Source organism: Columba livia, chromosome 1, assembly GCF_036013475.1.
Source record: "Columba livia isolate bColLiv1 breed racing homer chromosome 1, bColLiv1.pat.W.v2, whole genome shotgun sequence".
In the NCBI taxonomy this organism is placed as follows: Eukaryota; Metazoa; Chordata; class Aves; order Columbiformes; family Columbidae; genus Columba; species Columba livia.
Genome location: NC_088602.1, coordinates 211,594,365 through 211,608,578, shown reverse-complemented (window position 1 = coordinate 211,608,578; position 14,214 = coordinate 211,594,365). Strand labels below are relative to the sequence as shown.

General features: G+C 63.2%; 1 protein-coding gene across 11 annotated transcripts in view; it reads left to right on the top strand.

The window, feature by feature from the left end:
- Window positions 1-2,214: 2,214 nt before the first annotated feature.
- The window catches only part of SBF1 (SET binding factor 1), an 84,498-nt gene continuing 72,498 nt past the window's right edge, over window positions 2,215-14,214 (top strand). For all 11 annotated transcript variants that reach the window (XM_065049416.1, XM_065049417.1, XM_065049412.1 and 8 more), the window contains exon 1: window positions 2,215-2,391. In XM_065049416.1, the coding sequence (XP_064905488.1) occupies window positions 2,337-2,391 (55 nt within the window). In that variant the 5' untranslated portion in view covers window positions 2,215-2,336. The remainder of the gene's footprint in view (window positions 2,392-14,214) is intronic.

Here is a 14,214-nt window from a genome sequence, read left to right as displayed (position 1 = left end):
CTCTGGGGCTGGCAGCTGCCTGCAGGCAGGGCTGATGTGCTCCTGCCCATGGGCAGTGTGTGCCCGGCACAGGGGCCAAGGCCGCGTGGTGCCGAGCTGCCCCCCCATCCCGCACGCACCCCACGTCCTGCTCCCGTGTGGGAGTGGGAACGGGGATTTACCTGGATGAATCATCCCCCGCTCTGGCAGCGGCCGTGCTGCGGCATGTGTCCGCTGACCCCGCTCACCACGGGACGGTCACGGCCATGGGCAGCCGTGCGGCGGGTCCTGCTCCGGGCCCCCCGGCCACACAGCCCGGCACCCCAGGGCATGGTGGTGGCTGCTGCCATGGAACAGGACAGGACGGGACGGTCACCCTGCAGGTAGGGGCTGCCGCTTTGGCGAGTGCTTTGGCTGTGGGGCAGGTGGCACCGTGGGGCTGTGCCGGGGCACGCTGGCACCTCTGGCATGCTGTGTCCCCCTGTCCCTGTCCCTGCAGGTGACTGTGTGTCGGGGCAGCTGCAAAAGGACATGGGCCCTGGTGCCTGTGGGATCTGCCGGGGCCAGGGATGGCCATGACGGACTGAGAACCGTGGAGGGACCAGCACCGGGGCCCAGCTGCCGGCCACGCGCTGCCCGCACGGCTGCGGGGCTGATACCGGCCCCCGAGGGCCCGATCCTGGCCGGTGTGGGCCCGGCACTGCATCCCGATGGAGCCTCGAACCCCACGGGACGGGGCCTGCACGGACCCCCACACGTGTCCCAGCCCCACGGGCGGCTGTGAGGGACAGGGTCACTGCACCCCAGGATCCCATCCTGCCGGGGGGGTGCACACCAGTGGGGGCGGTGCATACGAGGGGGCCAGGCACACCTTGGGGGGGCCATGCGCACCCAGGCACGCTGGGGGCTGCGCTCCCCATGGGGCTGTGCCCAGCGGAGGGGGCTGTGCCAAGCGTGGGGTGCGTGTGCGCCTGGGGGGGCTTGCACACCCGAGGGCTGTGTGTGCACCGGGGCTGTGCACACCGGGGGGGGCATGTGCACCGGGGGAACCGCGCACACTGTGGGGGGCGTGCATACCGGGCGTCCCCACACACGCGTGTCAGTGCCCACCCGAGGGGTCAGTGCCCACCGGAGGTCCCTGCACACCTGTGACAGTGTCCACCCGAGTGGTCTGTGCACACCGGAGGGACCCCACACGTGCATGTCAGAGCACAGCTGGGGGGTCTGTACATGCCGGGGAGGTCCCTGCACACGCGTGTTAATGCACACCCGGGGGGATTCGTGCACACTGGGGATCCCCGCACACCCGTGCCCGTGCACACCCGGGGTCAGTGTGTCCCGGGGATCCCACAAGCCCATGTCCGTGCACACCCGGGTGTCGGTATGTCCGGGGAATCCCACACACGCGTGTCCGTGGCCACCCGGAGGTTGATGTGTCTCAGGGATCCCCGCACACCCGTGTCTGTGCCCACCCGGGGATCCCGCACACCCGTGCCCGTGCACACCTGGGAATCGGTGTGTGCCAGGGATCCACGCACAGGCATGTCCGTGCACACCCGGGGGGTTCGGTGTCCCGAGATCCCGCACACCCGTGTCCGTGCCCACCCGTGTCCGTGCCCACCTGCGGATCCCCGCACACCCGTGGCCGTGCACAATCGGGGATCTCGCACACCCGTGTCCGTGCTCACCCGTGTCCGTGCCCACCCGGGGATCTCCGCACACCCGTGTCCGTGCCCACCCGGGGATCCCCGCACACCCGTGTCCGTGCCCACCCCGGTCCCCGCACACCCGTGTCCGTACCCACCCGGGGATCCCCGCACACCCGTGTCCGTGCCCACCCGTGTCCGTGTCCACCCGGGGATCCCCGCACACCCGTGTCCGTGCCCACCCGGGGATCCCGCACACCCGTGTCCGTGCCCACCCGGGGATCCCCGCACACCCGTGTCCGTGCCCACCCCGGTCCCCGCACACCCGTGTCCGTACCCACCCGGGGATCCCCGCACACCCGTGTCCGTGCCCACCCGTGTCCGTGCCCACCCGGGGATCCCCGCACACCCGTGTCCGTGCCCACCCGGGGATCCCCGCACACCCGTGTCCGCGCCCACCCCAGTCCCCGCACACCCGCCCCGCCCGGGGATCCCCGCTCCGCAGCCCCGCCCCCTCTCGCCCCGCCCCGCCCCTCCCGGCGGCCCAATGGGGAGCGGGGCCCCGCCCCCCGCGGCGGCGGCTGCGCAGGCGCAGTGCGGGCGGGCCGGGCCGGCCGCGCTCGGGGCCAAGATGGCGGCGGTGCGCGGTCGGCGCGGGCGGGCGGGCGGCGCGGCGGGGCTGTGAGCGCGGCGCAGCGGGGCCGCCCCGCCATGGCCCGCCTGGCCGACTACTTCGTCCTGGTGGGCTACGACCCCGGCAAGCGCGGTGAGTGGCGGCGCGGGGGGCGCGGCCGCTGTCACCCGCCGCGGGGGAGGGGCGCGGGCGGCGCCGTGCGTGGGGCCGCGGGGCGGGGGGACGGACGGGCCCACGCGGGGCCGGGCCGGGGTGCGGGGCCGGGCCGGGTGCGGGGCCGGGGTGCGAGGCCGGGCTGGGGTTCGGGGCCGGGCCGTGGTACGGGCCGCGCCTGCACGACGTGGCGGGCGCCCGGCTGGGCCGGCGGGCGGGACCGCGGCCGGTACCGGGGACTGCGGCCCAGCGGCGGCCGCGGGAGCCCCTTCAGCCGGCCGGGGCTCCCTGCGTGCCCCGTGGGGCGGCTCGGGACCCGGGCAGCCCCGGGCAGGCCGCCCCCCCCGGGCCGGTGACCCCCGGGCAGCCCCTCGCAGCCGGGCCGGGACCGGAGCCCCGGCGCTGGGTGCGCGCAGCTCCCGCCGCCCCGGCCCGGGCTCACGGGCGTGTGCGCGGTCACCGGCAGCCAGAAGCGCCCGTGTGCGGCTCTGCCAAATTACCGTTTCTGGCGTTTTAGCCGCTGCCCCCCCGGGCCGGCCCCCTCAGGCACCGCGGGGCCGGCACCGCGGGGCCGGGGGTTGTGCGCTCCGGGCTGCCCTGCGCCTGGCTCCCCCACGCAGCCCCAGCCCCGGGACGGGCTGCAGTGCGTCCGTGTGTCTGTCCAAAGAGCCCGTCCCTCTGTCCTCACGCACGTCTGCTCCTGTCTTCACTTGCTGGGGTTGCTTGTCTTGGTCGTGGGGCTCGGTTTGTCTGGGGCTCTTTCTGGCGTGTTTTCTTCTGCCCTCTTGCGCTCCACTGGTTGTGGTCAAGAGGATCTTTGTCAGCATTATAAATGGCATTAAGTTCACCTGAAGTAAGGACTTTCTTGCAGAGCGCCCACCAAGAGCATCTGTTCCCAAATCGCACATTCACGGAAGCAGCTGTTGGCTGGAATTGTGTAACTGCGCTGGGAGCCGAGGACAGGGAATCCCTTTCCACTCAGCGCCTGCGGAGCCGCGGGGCTGGTCCTGACGGGAGGGTGCTGAGCCTGAAAGAGGGTCCTGTTAACGTTTGGAGCGGCTGCCGGGCTCCAGAGCTCCATTAACATTTGGAGTGGCCACTGAGCCCCAGAGCTCCGTTAACGTTTGGAATGGCCGCTGAGCCCCAGAGCTCCGTTAACGCTCAGAGCGGCCACTGAGCCCCAGAGCTCCGTTAACGTTTGGAGTGGCTGCCGAGCCCCAGAGCTCCGTTAACCTTCACACCGGCTGCCGGGCTCCAGAGCTCCGTTAACGTTTGGAGTGGCCACTGAGCCCCAGAGCTCCGTTAACGTTCACAGCGGCCGCTGAGCCCCAGAGCTCCGTTAACGTTCACAGCGGCCGCTGAGCCCCAGAGCTCCGTTAACGTTCACACCGGCTACCGTGCCCCAGAGCTCCGTTAACGCTCAGAGTGGCCACTGAGCCCCAGAGCTCCGTTAACGCTCAGAGTGGCCACTGAGCCCCGGAGCTCCGTTAACGTTCACAGCGGCTGCTGGGACCCAGAGCTCCGTTAACGTTCACAGCGGCTGCCGGGCCCCAGAGCTCCGTTAACGTTCACACCGGCCGCTGAGCCCCAGAGCTCCGTTAACGTTCACAGCGGCTGCTGGGACCCAGAGCTCCGTTAACGTTCACAGCGGCTGCCGGGCCCCAGAGCTCCGTTAACGTTCACAGCGGCTGCCGGGCCCCAGAGCTCCGTTAACGTTCACAGCGGCTGCCGGGCCCCAGAGCTCCGTTAACGTTCACAGCGGCTGCCGGGCCCCAGAGCTCCGTTAACGTTCACAGCGGCTGCCGGGCCCCAGAGCTCCGTTAACGCTCGGAGCGGCTGCTGGCTCACTGGGATGTGAGCATTTGCGCTGCTCGGTGCAGATCCCGGTGCTGATCCGCTGTCTCTCTGGCTCCTCGGCAGGCCGGGGCTCCCCTGCAGAAGGCGGGGGAAGGTGGGGTGCTTTATTTCCATTGCTGTGGGTGTCTGTCCCTGGTGTCCCAGCGTAGCACGGAACGGCAGTCGCCTGTGGGAGCTGCCCTGGGCTGCTGGCCCTGCAGCAGATGTAGTGGCCCCTCGGGAGCATCTGGGTGATGCTTTTAGCTGTGTTGTCTTTCCCTCTCCAGGACCTCTGAGCATCTCCTTCTGCATCACCTTGCTCTCCTCGGCCTCCCTCGTGGGGCTGCAGCCGATGTTTGCGGCATCAGTCCGGGCTGGTTTGTAGTGGTGGGTGACTGGTGGGGTATGGTGGGGCTTAGGAGCAGGTGAGCGCTTTAGTCTTGTGTTCCTTGTCTTAAGACTCGGAAACCTGAGTTTCAGAAGGGAACCGTAAATGCCACACGACTTCCTGGTGTTGTCTGAGACTGGTTTGGAGGAGATGGGCAGTGTTCTGAGGTGGTTGATTGCTGGGGGACATTAGATAGGAAAGACCTCACAAGTAATTAATCGCATTCGACTGACTTTAAATGTTTAAAATCTCATCTGTAGCATGCCCGCGGCAGAACTGAGCTGAACGCACGTGTGTTGAGGCTGTTACAGACCTCGGCGAGACATCCAGCTGCGACCGGAGATCCACGGGCAGGTTGTGGCAGCGTAAAGAGCCGCCGCCAGCTGCGGCACGTGTCCGGCAGCGCCTGTCCTGGTAAAAGCGTGTGCAGCATCCAGCCCGAGCCTGCCCGACCTCAGCCGCTGGCCTCGGCTTCGAGAGCCCTCGAAGCAGGAGGCAAAGGCACGGTGTCATTAGCTCTGCTCCCAGCAAAGTGGTTTCAATTAGTGACGTAGGTGGCGGTTGCAGGATGGCCCTGGGTTGTATTTTGGCTGGGCAGAGCTGCTCGAGGTCCGCGGGGCCGCCGCTTCCCCGTCCCTGGGGATGGATGGGACCTGGGCGCTGCCTCGGCGCCCGCGGGGGTCGCTCTGCAGCCAGGGCTGCTTGGCCGTGGTCTCTCCACTGTTTACAGCTCGGGTGGGATTTTGGCTGCTGGCATGGTGGAAAATTGGGCACCTCTGTTGGGGCGGTCGACAGAAGACATGTGGCTGTTGTCCTGCAGCGTGGCAAAGCTATGGGGTGGGGAGGGGTGTCCGGGACACCCTGGGGACCTTCCACTGCAGAGCCACGTGTACCCGGGGGTCAGGGCACCCCCATCCACCAGTGACAGCTAAAGCAAACCCGTTCGCCCCCCAGTCTGCGGGTGCTGAGCGCCCTGGGCTGTGTGCCAGGTGGTTTGGAGCCAGACGTGTGTCCGAGTGACGTGCCAGGCCCTGCTGAGCACCCCGAGCATCCCTCCGCTAGGGTTGTGACTATTCATATCGGTTATTTGATTTTTGCGATCAATATGTTAACGCTTACTCGCCATGTTCTGTTCTGTCCTGTTTTCGCGTTCCCCTCCCTGCAGGGAGCTGAGCTAATGTTTGGAGGCAGGGCACGCCGCTCTCCTCTGCCGGTGACTAATTGCTTGACAGGTTGGGTTGGTGTGAGAGCCGTGGCTGGGCGGCAGGCCGCTGTGCCGCGGCTGTGCCGTGCCGGCGCCTCCCTGCCAGCCGGAACCCAACCGGGGCTGGCGCTGCAGGGGGACAGGACAGCGCAGCGGCCCGGGGGGCTCGGCTGCATGGGGCTGGATGGGACCCTGTGTGTGAGTGGGGAGGGGGCTCTGCTCTGCCCACGGCTGCCAGGGGTTCCCGTGCCGGTCTGGTTAATGGTTGGGCAGGGATGGGTTTGTGGCTGGGAACAGTGAAAGGGCAATATCTGCTGGGGTGCTGGGACGCTCTGCATCATCTGCAGAGGTGGAATGGTAGAACAGTTTGTGTTGAAGGGACCGTCCCAGCCCCCCCAGTCCCCTGCCATGACAGGGACATCTTCAGCAGCTCAGGGTGCTCAGAGCCCCGTCCAGCCTGGCCTGGGATGTCTCAGGGATGGTTCATCCACCACCTCTCTGGGAACCTGGGCCAGGCTCTCACCACCCTCAGGGCAACAATTCCTTCTTTACATCTAGTTTGAATCTCCCTCCTGTAGTTTAAAACCATCACCCCTTGTCCTGTCACAACAGGCCCTGCTCAAAAGTCTGTCCCCATCTTTCTTATGGCCCCTTTTAAGTCCGGAAAGGCCGCACTAAGGTCTCCCCGGAGCCCTCTCATCTCCAGCCGAACGGCCCAGCTCTCAGCCTGTCCTCACAAGGTGCTAACGCAGCTCAGCAGTTTTGCGGGAACAAAACTGAAAGTGGGAGAGCGTGGCTGGAACAAGCGCGGTTTGGCAGAGCCGGTGTGGGTCTCGCTGGGGCTGTGATGATGGAACCCGGCGTGTCCGCGGGGCTTGCCGTGGTTCTCGGTCGGCACCTGCTCCTGGTACGGAGCCTTGTCCTGCCCGTCACCTGCGGGCTGGTGCTGCCGAGTCACCGTGACTGCTGGAGCAGCGCCTCTGCTCGTCTGGAAAGACAAGCAAAGTACCCTTAGCTTTCCAGAAACGTGTTGTGTGGCTCTGAAAGTGGTGTCATTGCGGTTCAGCGTGGGACCCTCTGGGCAGCCGGCGCGACCGAGGGCTGCGCCGGTGTCCAGCGCTTCTCCCGCTTCTCTAGGTGTGCGAGGGGTCGTGTCCGGGAAAGCAGAGCACCCACGCCGCCGGGAGAAGCTGCAGCTGCCCGGCCCCGCCGCCCCTGTGCCCGGCCATCAGTGCGTCCTGGCCACTGTGGTTGCAGCCGTGGCTGCTCGGGAGAGGGGTTGCGTGTTTCAGGGTCAACGTGTGGAGCTAAACGCGCCCCGGCAGCGAGAACTGGGTCTTTTCATACGTGAGAGTTTGTCATATTGTGTCATGATCGCTCACATTATTCTCTGTAAATGGGTGTTTTAAAGTCTCTTGGCTCTCAGCACGGGTGCAGACAAACGACAAGGACGGCTTTGCAAAGCCAGGACTGCTGGCTGCTTTTTGCCTCGGGATCCCAGAGGTTTTTCTCTGTCTCAGAGTGCAGAACAGCTCAATTCCAAACCACGGTTAGCGTTGATGAAGGGCTTATCTTAGCGTTTTCTCTGGGGAGCACCGAACGAGCCATGGGCCCTCCCGTGGGGATCTGGAAAACAAACAAGCAAAAAAAGGAGGTTTAGAATGCTGGCATTTCTGAATAAGCCATTGATGATGTGCTCCGGTTTGTGGCTGTGCCCGAGCGCAGCCGTCCGGCCCTCCCCAGCCCCGGCAGCTCTCGTGCGGGCTGGGGTCGCCGCTGTTGGCAGGGTGGGCAGCCTGGGGGGCTGGCAAGGCCGCGGTGTTCCGTGGGGCTCGTGCGCGGGGCGTCGCGCTGCCTGTTCACCCTCTGAACGCCTCGCTGCTCCTCAGCCGGCCGGGCTCCGGGTGCGTTGGTTCTGGGTTGGAGCTTGTGTGGAGGGAGGGGTGGGTGTGGAGGAAGCTGCCTCCCCGCCCGGGGTGTCTCTTTCCGCGAAGCCTTTGAAGCAGCTTTGCAGGTGGCGGGAGGGAGGAGGACGCGGGCGCGATGGGGCTGCGCTCCCCGAGCTGCTCGCAGCTCCTCTGCCCCTCGGGCTTTCCCTGCAGCCCCTGCGAGGAGCTGGTGGGTGACGCTGGAAGCCCGAGGAGCTGCGGTTCAGCCGGCCGGGCCGAGCAGAGCTCTCACAGCCCCTCCTCAGAGTCCCACCTCTGTTCTCAGTGATTTTTGGCCCCTGTGCCGCACACTGTCCGTGCAGCTCTCGCGGGTGGGAGCACTTCGAACGGGCAGTAAAAATGCGCTTTGCTGGGTTGTGCGCAGAGCCGGCCAAGTGACTCATCGCTTTGACTCAGACTGGTTCTTGCAACGCGCGCATCTAGCAAAAAACCCCGTACGCCGAAGTGCTGCCGGTGGTTGCTAACAGCGAGCTCCGCTTGCTGGATAAATACTTGCAGAGGGCACCTGGGAAGGAGGGGATGTGATTAACCCGTGTAAACGCCACGTGCAAAGCTGCCTTATCTGCCGTGCGGCTGCGTGGCTGCTTGTGGTGAGGGAATGCTGCTGCCGGGCTGTGGGTGCCTGTCCAGGGGCCACCCTGACCCCAGCAGGGACCAGCCCCACGCCACAGCATCCCGGTCACACCGGGGGTCGGGAACCGCAGCTCCCCTGATCCCACATGCTCTGTTAATGCTCATGTCGTTCTCTTTGAACCTTTGCTCAGGAAGAGAAGCTCTGTGTGCTGCACGTCAAACACCAGGGAGTCAAGTGCTTGGCAGGAGCGTGGGATTTGAGCGGCCCTCAGCCAGGACATGTGGACAGGGTGCTGGGGTTGGTGCTGTCTCTGGTAGGTCTCAGCACTTCCAGTTTCACAGCCCCCCAGCTGTCAGTGCTGCGGGAGCTCTGCAGGTCCCAGCCCCACCTGCTCACGCAGGGTCCCCGAGCAGATCACACAGGATCCCAGGGGGTGCAATGGCTCACAGAAGGAGACTCCACACCCGCTCTGGGCAGCCTGGGCCAGGCTCTGGCACCTCCCAGCAAACAAGTGTCTGCTCATGTTCACATGGAGCCTCCTGTGTTTCAGTCTGTGCCCGGTGCCCCTCACCCTGGCCTTGGGCACCACTGAACAGAGTCTGCTCCATCTGACACCACCCTGACATATTGACCATTGATCACATCCCTCTCAGCTTCTCTTCTCCGCTCAGCAGCCCCAGCTCTCTCAGCCTTTCCTGGGCACAAAGATGCTCCAGACCCCTCAGCACCTTCGTGTCCCTCCCTGGACTCTCTGCCGTGACTCCTTGTCCTTCTGGAACTGGGGAGCCCAGCACTGGCCCAGTTCTGCAGATGGGGCCTCCCAGGGCAGAGCAGAGGGGAGGAACAACCTCCCTGACCTGCTGCCCACACTCTTCCTCACACACCTCCCACCACACGCTCTGGTTACACGGTTTTCCCCGTGGCTGTGGCGCTGGGTTGGGTCCACGCTCCCCGCAGCCCGTCCCGCGGTGCCGGGGCGGCCGGAGCCCCTGCCCGTGGTTGTCTTGTGAGGTTGGCAGCTGCGTTTCCCAAAGGTCGCTGAGTGGGATGATGCTTTGAAATGGTCTAAATATGGCACAAGAAGCATCTCGGTGTAGAGCTCTCCACAGGCTCGCCTCCGCGCCTTGTGAACCCGTGGTGTTGCTTCAGATGAGATGGAAAATTCTCTCTGCCTCATCTTGGGTGATCCTTGTTTTTCATGGGGGAATAAATGTGTTTTCTATCAACGTGGGATGAGTCACGTTGGGCCTGGAGCAGTACCTGCGCAGGATCAATTGGCACAACAGCGTTAACGCTCTGCTCTAGTCCTGTCTGCCTTTGCGAGGAGACTCTCCTGTCACCGGCTGCATTTAATTGCCAGAAACCCGTGTTGTTGTGACTGTCACCGAGAGGGCAGCTGGTGCCCGTGCGGCTGTGTCACACCTGTGTCATGGTTTCGGGAAGGTGGGTGAACCTGAGGGGGAAGATCAGTCTAAGACAGATGTTGTAACCGGATTCTTTAACTGTTAGTAGTTGTTTACTGCCACTGAGAATGTTGCAGGTTTGTTTCTTTGCGTCTCGCATTTATCTCGGTGTGAGCAGGAATGCGAAGCCTTTGTTTGCAGCAAGCGTGGCGCTCCCGTTCCCGGCGCTTGGCTGCAAGGCTTGGGAAGCAGCTGCGGTTTGGCGGGTGCCGAAAACACGAGCAAAGGCGACTTGGCCCGAATGAGCCACGTGCCCCGGGGCTGCCCGGCTGTGTCCCGGGGAGAAGTTCACCCTGAAAACCCCTTTGGTTCGGTCCCCGGGGGTGCCGGGGCAGCGGGGGACGGCCCTGCTGAGCCGGGGAGCTGTTCCGCGCACCGCTGGCCGTGACGGTGGCGCGGAGCTTTCCGGGCCGGCCGCTCGTCTGTGCCGCTCTGCGGCTGCAGAGCTTTGCACCACGCAACACTGGTGTTATGGCAAACAGACACGGGAGCCCGCAGGCGCCTCGGGGCAGGGATGGTCCCGCTGCCGCTGCCGGCGGTTCCCAGAGCCTGCTTGTCCCTCCCGGTTTTGCAGCTGGGAGAATGCAGGGAGGGCTGGGTGCCGTGGCAGCGGGTGCTGGTGGGACGGGGCAGGAGGAGCCGCGCCAGGTCCCTGCGTCCCCGGGGCACGGGCCTTTCTGTGCACCGCTTCCAATCCTGTTTTGTTTGCGGTGTGGCTCAAACGTGCCACGTGTCGGCTTGCAGGGAACAGTCTGCGCGTTTGGCAGCTGCTGCCGCCTTGTAGCTGCGATTTGGATCGTCTTGCGCGTTATTTTTATGTTTCTGAATGCTTTTTGATCAGGATGATGCAGCAGGAAGTTTTTTGGGGAGGAAGAGAAGGGAGCTGCTCTGTCTCTGTTCATGAGCCGTGTTTCTGTGTTGTGGGTAGCTGGAGGAAGTGGAGCAGAAAACTCGGCAGGCTGCTTATCTCATCTCTGAACAGCATCCTCCTCCCCAAAGCAGAGGTCTCAGAAATGTGCCGCTTGCCCAGATAACCGCGCTTTTTAGTCTGCAGAGTCGCAGCCTGTCTGCAGATGACGCGGGAGCGGGGCGCAGGGACCCGTGCCCTTTGGAGGTGCAGTTCACCCCACTGCAGACGCGCACAGCTTCTGTCCCGGGGGCACGGCCGTGGTGTCCGCGGGGTCTCGGCTCTGCAGCTGGGGAGGAGCAGCTCCTGCAGACCCTGGGCTGGGACCAGGTGGCTCTTGGCAGCATCTCAGTTAATGCTGCTCCAAAACTGCGGTAACGGATGAGCACTGGTGTGGGCAGCAGGACCGTCCCTGTGCTGGGACCTGGGGAGGCCAAACCGCCAATCCTGGGGGCAGTTCTGGGCCCCTCACGCCAAGAAAGGCCTTGAGGTGCTGGAGCGAGTGGAGAGAAGGGAACGGAGCTGGTGAGGGGCTGGAGCACAAGTGTGATGGAGCGGCTGAGGGACCTGGGGGGTTCAGCTGGAGAACAGGAGCTGAGGGGAGACCTTCTGATCTCTGAACTGCCTGAAAGGAGCTTGGAGCCAGGGGGGTCGGGCTCTGCTCCCCAGGAACAAGCGCCAGGAGCAGAGGAAACGGCCTCAAGTTGCGCCAGGGGAGGTTGAGGTTGGATGTGGGAACAATTTCTTCCCCAAAGGGCTGTGGGGCATTGGAACAGGCTGCCCAGGGCAGTGCTGGAGTCACCAGCCCTGGAGGGCTGGACAGACGGACATGAGGTTCTCAGGACATGGGGCAGGGACAGGGTGGGTTGTGGTTGGACTCCATGACCTTGGGGTTCTCCTCAACCCCAGCGATGCTATGAGCTGTCGGTCTGTGTTCCGCAGCCACTGCTCATCTGTCACTGTCATCTCCTGGGTTGTCCTGTGGTTTTGAGTCAGAGGAACACCTTTACTTGTAATTGCATTTATTTGGAAAGGAGATGGCAACAAAAAGCACTCCTGAGGCATCAGGCAGACCTTTCATGTGTTGTTGCTTCAGTTCTGGGATAAACCCTGGCTGGTTTTGGTCGCTGCACACATTGTTAATTTTCCAGTCCATTCTGGTGCTGCTTCCCTTAGCTCAGCACGGCGATCGCGTCTCTGTGGACGGGGAACCATGAGGATTTCCTCGAAAACGCTGGTAAAGCCGCGGCCGCGCTGGCCGGACCCGTCTGTCCTGTCACCGCACCCTGCGCTGGGATTTCTGCTGCCGCTTCCGCACGTCACACTTCTTGTGCTCGTGTCTTTGGCTGCAGGCTCTCCAGGCTTCTCTCAGCCCTTGACCCGGTCCCTGCGTTCCCGATCCTGTTCTCTTCCCCCGTTTGGGCTGGTTTCTGGCTGGGCTTGCAGGCTGCTCTGCTCGTTGCACATAATGAGCTGCATCCTTGCCGTTTTAACCTTGCCATCTTTCTTTTACATCGCTGGTTTGTCTTCTCCTCTGAGTCCAGGCCACTCTGAGGTCATATTAATGCAGAGGATGGGAATGTCGATCCTCTTCTTTTAACCTTCATTCATCTTGACAACTCGCCTTTTACAGAAATACCTTTTAAAAACATTGCGTCTTTTGGCAATCCTCTCCCTGGAAGATGTCAGGAACTTGCATGTCTTTTCAAAGGCCCATGTGTGAACTGAAGGTTTGCGTACAGTTTAGCCTCATTTCTTCAGAAGGAGCTGTTTGCAGAGCAGCCGCAGCTGCTGCCCGAGCTGCCTGGTCCCCAGAGCTGCCCCGGTACCAACCTGCAGCCCCGGTTCAGTGTGACATGTGGGGACAGCGGAGGGGGTTAAGCTGCTGTGATCCTGCAGCACCGGCTGGGGAGGGGGCTGCGGTGGGGCTGTCTGCCACCTGCAGGCAGGGGGACCCTGCTGTCACAGGATCAGGATGGCAGGGGGTGAAGGGCCCTGGAAAGCTCATCCAGTGCAATCCCCCATGGAGCAGGAACACCCAGATGAGGTTACACAGGAAGGTGTCCAGGCGGGTTGGAATGTCTGCACAGAAGGAGACTCCACAACCCCCTGGGCAGCCTGGGCCAGGCTCTGCCACCCTCACCCCAACAAGTTTCTTCTCATATTTAAGTGGAACCTCCTGTGTTCCAGTTTGCACCCATTGCCCCTTGTCCTGTCCCTGGTTGTCACCAGAAGAGCCTGGCTCCATCCTCCTGACACTCCCCTTTCCATATTGATCCCCAGCAATGAGTCCCCCCTCAGTGTCCTCTTGTCCAGCTCCAGAGCCCCAGCTCCCTCAGCCTTTCCTCACACGGGAGATGCTCCACTCCCTCCAGCATCTTGGTGGCTGCGCTGGACTCTCTGCAGCAGTTCCCTGTCCTGCTGGAACTGAGGGGCCCAGTCATTGAATCATTTTGGTTGGAAAAGCCCCTCAAGACCATCGAGTCCAACCATTCCCCACCCCAGCACTGCCCCATGTCCTGAGAACCTCATGTCCGTCTGTCCAGCCCTCCAGGGCTGGTGACTCCAGCACTGCCCTGGGCAGCCTGTTCCAATGCCCCACAGCCCCTGGCGTGTGGGTGTTTCTCCTGGTGGCCATGGCCACCTCCAGCCCTGGTGTGTGCTCCGGCACAGCGTTGGGGGTGCTGGCACAGGGGACATTCCTGCCGCTTCTGCAGCGGTCTCTGCCTCAGGGCTTATTTATGGGACTTTCTCAACTAACTTCTCCGAGGGAGAACTACGAGGCCAGAATTCAGGACCATGGAGCCAGTAGCCATTTGAAACGGCATCTTGTGGATCAGCGTTATGGAGACTGATGCTCAATATCATGCTTATTAATGACATTAATGCTGGATTATCCCGTTCTCGGCAGAGTGCAGAGTGACACCGCTGAATTTTGGGGTTCATGGTGGTCATTTCAGCCCCGGACGGGGTGCAGACGTGGCTGATGTGGCTCCTGGACCCAAAGGAGAGGAGAGGAAGAGGAGGGCTGCACCACCACACCTGCTGGACAGCACGGGAAAGTAAACCAAGAGAACTGGTTTTTGGCAGGAATGTCCCGAGTGTTGTACAACACCACTCGGGGGGGTGCAGCTACTGTCCCACCTGCTCTGAGGCGTGGTGACGGGTCTAGTGCTAAGGTTATCCGGCTCAGTACAGAAGGCAGGTGGACTTCTGCAAGATAGGTGTGGTAATCTCTATTTAATTATGGCCTTGGCCTTTTCAGATATGGTTTTGCCCAAGAAAAAGCTGCTACATTTTCATAAAAGCATCCACGCATCCATGGGCATATCCCAGCCCTTTCTTCTGGGCATGGAAAATCCCAGGTGGCTTCAGGCTGCGGAGAATACAGACAGTTTGTCATTTGATGCGCTGGAACAAACAGAAGGCACCGCAAGCGCTGTTTCTCTGGAAATTCAGGCGCTGCAGGCTGGTTGGCGGG